The following is a 7,282-nucleotide window of genomic DNA, read 5'->3' on the forward strand; positions in this document are numbered from 1 at the left end:
GAAAGTAGCATACTTTGTGCAGCTTCTTGATTGCATAGTGCAAGAAATGAAAACTGTGTGCTTTTAACCCCCAAAAAAAAATTTAAAGCCTTAAAAAATGAACAAGCTAAATACGTGACACGACTCTCTCTCTCTCTCTCTCTCTCTCTCTCTCTCTCTCCACTATATACATATGTATATGTGTGTGTGTGCGCGCCATACTGAGCTCTGACGGTCTCTCTCTCTCTCTCTCTCTCTCTCTCTCTCTCTCTCTCTCTCGTTATACACACGAGAGAGAGGGGCTACCGGTATTGGTCTCTCTCTCTCTCTCGTTATACACACACACACACACACACACACACACACACAAAAGCAACGAGATTGCAAATAGATTTGAGCGCTTACTGCTCGGGATTCATGGTTCCAGGGCAGCGAGTGGGGATGGCGATTCACAAGCATGTGAGTTACTCAATGGCGATTGCCTACGAACCGGGTCTGCACACCAGCATGTGAGTTACTCAATGGCGATTGCCTACGAACCGGGTCTGCACACCAGCAATTTTGCAATGGCGTACGACAGATTGTCACGAAGGAAAAGCTCTCAAGGAAATCCCATGCTTGCGAGCGGAGAGAGAGAGAGAGAGAGAGAGAGAGAGAGAGAGAGAGAGAGAGAGAGAGAGAGAGAGAGAGAGAGAGGTTGCATGACGAGAGAAACTGGCAAACAAGAGGTTGCATGACGAGAGAAACTGGCAAACGTGGCAAACAAACTGCCACTTAACAGAAGCTTTTTTTTTTCCAATCAAACCAGTGCCAACAAATGAATAATACGAGGTTGAATATATATTGGTAATGGATTAATTCACATTGTCACCTATTGACTCACTCTCTCTCTTTCTATCATCTGTCCCTCCCACACACACACACACACAAGCATTGTTTGAATCTTTCTTAAATAGAATGGCTACACAATTGGGGCTCTCTTGCGCGTATGTGTTTATTGGACTTACCAGAATTCCGACTCTTTACCCAAACTTTTGATAAATGTATACCCTATACTTTCACAAGAAGTTTTAGACAAATTCCCACTATAATTCCCACATTGTGTTATGATGACATCATGAGCTTCTACGAGGGAGGCACCGCATACCTAGCTAGGTGCGGTTGGGGGCAGGGGATCGTTGGCCCCGACGCGGGGGGGGGATCCCCCGCCCTCACCGCACCTAGCTAGGTATGCGGTGCCTCCCGAACGGAAGCTCATGATGTTGATCGCTATAGGAAAAACAATGGGAAAGAGCCCCTTTTCCTACATAGGAATATGTCAAACTTCTTGTGTTTTGGGCACTGATGACATTAGTGGAAATGTCACAGTATCTAGTCCATACTATGCATGATGGCGTTGATGGCTTTATAGTCTTGTAGATGACTATCTATGAGTTTATTACTTGCATTCATCTAGGTATGTGTACCCTAATCCACTTCCAACCCAAGATCCAGATCAAACCGATCATGGCCACCACCCATGTAGAGAATCCTCATGCTTGAAATGAAAACATACATGCATTGCTAATTTACTTAATTGAAGCCTACTAATTTTCAGTCTTGAAATGAAAACATACATGCAGAATTGGAACCATACATGCTTTGAATGAAATCTGGTAAGCCTAACCTTTTGTGTAGGGTTAAGGATTAATGTTGTGATTAACTGTTACCTTACATAGTGCCCTTAGAAAAGTAAGCAAAGTGCAAATGCCTAACACCTACTAAAAACTAATCATTGGGGTGCCCTTAGCTCCTTAGCTTACAATGCTTACGTTGTCGCATATTTTAACATGCCATGTTTATGTCATCCTTGCTATAGTACAACCTCTAAACCCATCCCTTTATCCTTACTCTTATGTTGTTCCCTTAAGTTGCCTTACATTATGCCCATTGATGTTAAATGTACAACATGATTAAGTGATGAAACTGTAGGTTCTTAGATCTTGAAACCATCTAGATTGGAGTCTTGGTCTTTGTTTCAGCTCTTCTGCACCCATACATTAAATCCATGTATATGTGTGTGTGTTTTTTTTTTCCCGGGAGGGGTGGGGTGGGGTGGGGTGGGGTATATTTCAGACACTTGCAGGTCGGTCGAGGATTACCATGAGGCACGGGGGCGCGGGAGCATTGCCCAAAAGTCTACATATGCATTGCTAGAAAGTTTGAATGCATTGCTAGGACAAAGCTTATAACCGGAATGCTACATACATTACTTGAAATATCCAGAACATATGTGCATATGGTTCGGTACAGCAACTCCTAGTATTATATTTAGGAGGATAAAGTCAACCCAAAGTCCACATAAAGAATGTTAATAGCAACACAAGAAGATGCGATCTACCATTTCCAACAAACTGAAGTAATTGAGTTCCTCAAATGAAAAGAGCTAAACCAAAAGATAAACAGCCTATACTCGTTCCATTACACTACACTACTCTTAACACACCATAGTGTAGAAGTGCCTTCCTCGAATGAAAAGAACTTAACCAAAAAGATAAACAACCTATAATCATTCCATTACATCCAAAATTAGATTGTGGAAGTAAGCTCGGTAACCAACAGCACTTGAGTCAAACAAAAATGCACCAAAGTCGAGCAAAACAGCCCATAGGCAATACTTGCTAAAAAAACCTGCAATCCAAGTGATACTGTTAAAAAATCAAATATCGGGCAACCATCCATAAAACCTGGCCAAAGTTAGTTACAAATTCAAAGACCTACAGTCAAGAAGGTTAATCAAATTAGCACATCATTACCTAGAAGTCTACAATAAAACCCTAGTAATAGGCTGAATCAAGAAAAGGACTAAACATAGTCAACAAAATAAGTATTTATAACCACCCTAGAAGCCATGGTACATTATGGTTTTTGAGTTCCAAAGTAACAAGGTAGGTTAGTAGCAACTAAAATGCCTTGAAAAAACTTTATTATAGTCTAAAGGCAACACATATTTCCATACATAACCAGTAGGCCAAAAGTAAAACATCCTTTTTCAAAATAAACTCCTTACACATGTGCTCACCGCGTAGCCTAATAACTATTAGTTTCAGGCTGAATAAAAATGACTACACATATTCAGCAAAATAAGCATCTACAGCCACAAAAGAAGCATGGTATACTACATTTACCTAGTAACCATGCAGGTTAGTAGCTTTCATTACATAAGCAACTAAAATCATCAAAAAACCTTAATACTAGCTCAAAGGCAACACATCTTCCAACAGAGAACCAATAGGCCTAAAGCAAAAAAACTCCGTACATTAGTGCCCACCGCACAGCCTAATAACCAAAAGTATTAGGCTGAGCAAAAAAGACTACACTTAGTCAACAAAATAAGCATTTATAGGCATCTAAGAACTATAGTTTCAGCCTACCTAATCATAGGCACCTAAATGAAACAAAAAAACCGTATTTCAGCTGACAAATGCAAAGGTCGAATAAGCAACACTACGAAAGACCTAAAGCTACATTAGCAAACCAATACACCATTACAAAAGCATCTTTAGAAGACCTTAATACATGGAAAGAATGCAAAAGAGCTATAAGCTGCCTATTTTTCATAGAAGAGAGATAATCTTCAGTAAACGCAACCCAAAGGTAAACCATTTTCAACTAATAACCAGTAAGCTATAAGCCAAACTTACATTTACAGCAAAAAATCGAAGTTTGTCACGTAGGGTCCTTGTCAACAGAACCCTCACATGCTGATTCTAGCCTCTCTGCACTCCTCGAAGACCCTCGTAAAACAAGTCTCCAACCAGTGCCAGGACCTTAAACTACAAAAAGCAACTTGTGCGACAAACACATCAACTCTCCCTATCCGGTCTGAAATCACAGCCATATCAGTTGCCCCGTCCAGCGGCTTACATATAGGTCCAATTACAATGTCACAAGAGTGTACTGGAGTCTTTGCTCTCAGCTTTGGATCTTGTGCCATGTTACCAATGCAAAATTCTTTCCACTCTTTTTACTTCCCGGAGAACCATAGTATATCAAAGGCCCTGGTGTCTCCAGCAAGGAAAGATGTCTGTGTCCCATGAAAAAGACTCACAAAACCTGGTGCCTACTCGCTTTGCGGGTCGTCGTACGACCCGCAAAGCGAGCAGGCACCAGGTTTTGTGAGTCTTTTTCATGGGACACGGACATCTTCCCTTGTCTCGTTTGCATTTGAGGGCATCGCTCCAAAGGTGGAAGGGAGCGATGCCCTCAAATGCAAACGAGACAAGGGAAGATGTCCGTGTCCCATGAAAAAGACTCACAAAACCTGGTGCCTGCTCGCTTTGCGGGTCATACAACCTCCTAATGCGACCCCCAACTCTTTGTGCAAAAAGGCCAGACCTGTCCTTCAATTGGATTCCCCTGCCTGAGGTGCCTCCAGGTGGCGTATCAAAAGTAGGAAGCTGCACTTTGAAAGTGTTGTCTTTCACGGAGGAAAAATGAGCTGGCCCATCAGCCTCACCCTCAGGTCCACCACCTCCAGAGCCTTGGCCAGCATTCCCAGAACCATCCCCCTCAGCTCCACCACCTGCACTAGAACCACCCCCATCAGCAGAGCCATCCGCCTCAACTCCACCACCACCTGCACTAGAACCACCCCCATCAGCTCTACCACCTGCACTAGAACCTGCAAGTGTGACCTTTGCCCCTTTAGCGCGACGCCTAGTCACAATTTGCCGATCTTTCTGGCCAGCCTGCTCCTCTTCGTGTATATGCTGGCCAGCCTTCTCCTCTTCATGTATCTCAGACTGCCCAAAAAAGTGAACCAATGGAACATCTTCTTCGACAGCATGCTCCCGAATGCCATCGACTATGGACTTCCCTATGCTTGCCATTGCTCGCCTCAATGCAAAATCCATTCCCGGGTAAGAGTGCGAAAGAGCTGCCAGGTTCTCTGCAATGATATCAATCAATTGCTGCGAAAAGAATGGCTGCAAAAATGCGAGCAACTTGGCTCCATCCTATGTGAAAGCCTCACTGCCTGACCCCTGGGAATACATATCATCCACTAGAACGGTCCAGATGGTACCGGAGCCTGGTGGAAGGGAGAATGCGAAGGAGACATAGTCCATACTTGGGCACCAGTGGTGCTTGTATCTGCACAAGATACATACATGCATGTCTATTATAGTTACAAAAGACATACTAGGGCATGCGCCCATGCATGACAAACAGACCCATGACTAAGACATACAACAAGGGAATGGAGCAATACCTGGGGTGGACATCTTGATGCAGGCTGGGAGGTGTGGGGCTCTTTCTTCGCAGGTGGTGTCTGTAGAAAATACAATACAATGCATGTATTAAATACTGCTTCAGACTGCAAGAATGGAAACAGTAAGGATTATTACCCTTGTTGTGTGAACAATTAGCATAGACTAAACAGAGACATATCCGCCCAAACCGTTCTCAACAAGGCAAGGGCACCATTAAATTGGGGCTATGGAGCTCCAAATTTGGGGCGAGTGGGCGCTTTTCAAAACCACCCATGGCCTGCACCTCAGAGTGTGGCTGTGTGGCTGTGTGTGTGTGTGAGAGAGAGAGAGAGAGAGAGAGAGAGATCTGAGAAACAAGGCGTGCAATCCAGCACACGCAGAAGAGATGGCCTTCTTTCTCTTTCCCCTGAGGGGGCCGTCGACACCTTTTCGCGCAGTGACGTCCAGGGGAGGGGAGGGTGCAAGGAGAAGGCTGTGCAGACCAAAGCTCGACAAAGGCAAAAGAAGAGGCCGCCTGCCCGAAAGGGAGGCTATGCGATGTCCGTGCAGCCGCCGCTGGTGAGATGAATTGCCGCAGCCGTGCGAGGGCGGGCAGCGAATGCCTAGTCGTGCGTCTGCAGGATTTGCCTGGCCATGTCCGGTGTGGAAGCAACGACGCTGGGGACGGCGCCCAGCCTCAAGAACATCAAGGGTCCATGGAGCTTGCTGAGATTGTAGAGATACGGGAGCTTGCCCAGCAAGTAGTGGAGGTGGCCAATGATGGGTAAAGCCGGGAGGCAACTTGTTGTTAACGCACAGAGACACAGTACACACAAGAAAGAGAGAGAACGTAAATATTAATCGAGAACTTACATGTGCCATGTTTTGGAGGAGCTTATTTAGACGTCGTAAAGCAGTTGTGCAGCAAACGCTGGCATCTGTGGCTAAAGAAAACGCAAAATGCAGATCGAGGTACTGTGCAAGAGCGATGAGGCGCAGCTATAAATATAAATGCAGCTAGCAAGTATGATCAGATGTTATGGCCGTGGGGAAGACCTAAAATTGGGTAGCAACGAGATTCTGGCGAAATTCAATTATATATGTATATATATACATATATACATATATGTATATGTATATATATACATATATACATGTATATACATGTATATACATATACACATGTATACATATACATATATACATGTATACATATACATATATACATGTATATACACATGTATATAGATATATAAATATATATATACATATATATACATATACATGTATATATGTACATGTACATATAAATATATATATACATGTATATATTTATATGTATATATACATATATATATTTATATACATATACATGTATATATATATATATATATAAGGACTTCCAAGGGGAAAATATACATACATACACATACATACATACATACATACATATATATATATATAAAGGGAGTAAATTTTATTTTTGACCCTCACCTAAGTTTGCACACGTGGGAGGCTGCATGGTGCTTATAGGGTTGATGGGGTTTTGTATGGGGAGATAGGTGGGGAGTATCAAACACCAAAACCTCAATGCAGTAGCAAGAGCTTCTACTTTGATCTTTCTTCCATAAAAATGCGTGTATTGTTATTCTTCTTCATAGAGGAGCTATGGCGAAGGATCTTGTAATGAGGTTGAAGAAATGACTGTAGCTGAGACACCAGAATCAAAAGGAGGAGGAAAAGCAGCTGAGGTTTAGGGTTTTTGGGATTAGGGTCTAGGGTTTAGGGTCTTAGTATTTTAGGACTTAGGGTTAATAATTATGTGTATCCACATTGCCTATACAACTTGCCTATACAATGTATACAAGTTGAATTAAGATTTTTATGGTTAGAAAGAAGCACCAAGATCATTGTTTGACAAGATGATTAGTAAATATATAATCATTTATTCCTTTGAAATTGCCATTATGGATTACTTGCTTTGTGTGAGGAAATGGTGATATCTACTAGATAACTTGATTTTTATAGCCATGATGAAATTGGTGATGGATGACTTGATATCTATGTCTATG

The 7,282-nt window shown here is 42.5% G+C and overlaps 1 protein-coding gene across 1 annotated transcript; it reads right to left on the bottom strand.

Annotated features, from left to right (window-relative positions):
* Positions 1-3,728: 3,728 nt before the first annotated feature.
* On the bottom strand, positions 3,729-6,248 carry LOC147622756 (uncharacterized). Its single transcript, XM_086822609.1, has 5 exons — positions 6,084-6,248; positions 5,231-5,290; positions 4,159-5,112; positions 3,961-4,045; positions 3,729-3,794 (listed from the first exon to the last, which is right to left on the bottom strand). Exons 3-5 carry the CDS (start codon positions 4,872-4,874, stop codon positions 3,729-3,731), a joined length of 867 nt encoding a protein of 288 aa, XP_086678735.1. The 5' UTR covers positions 4,875-5,112; positions 5,231-5,290; positions 6,084-6,248.
* Between the last annotated feature and the right edge of the window lie 1,034 nt (positions 6,249-7,282).

The sequence above is a fragment of the Cibotium barometz genome, chromosome 28 (assembly GCF_041138505.1).
Source record: "Cibotium barometz isolate CiBa-2024 chromosome 28, ASM4113850v1, whole genome shotgun sequence".
Lineage (NCBI taxonomy): Eukaryota > Viridiplantae > Streptophyta > Polypodiopsida > Cyatheales > Cibotiaceae > Cibotium > Cibotium barometz.

Excerpts from the sequence above, each read along its gene's own strand:
- LOC147622756 (XM_086822609.1), bottom strand. The coding sequence starts at position 4,874 with ATGGATTTTGCATTGAGGCGAGCAATGGCAAGCATAGGGAAGTCCATA. Across the intron at positions 4,046-4,158 it reads CGAGACAAGGGAAGATGTCC|ACATCTTTCCTTGCTGGAGA; the intron begins GTGTCCCATGAA and ends CATGGGACACAG. Across the intron at positions 3,795-3,960 it reads GTGGAAAGAATTTTGCATTG|TTTAAGGTCCTGGCACTGGT; the intron begins GTAACATGGCAC and ends TGCTTTTTGTAG.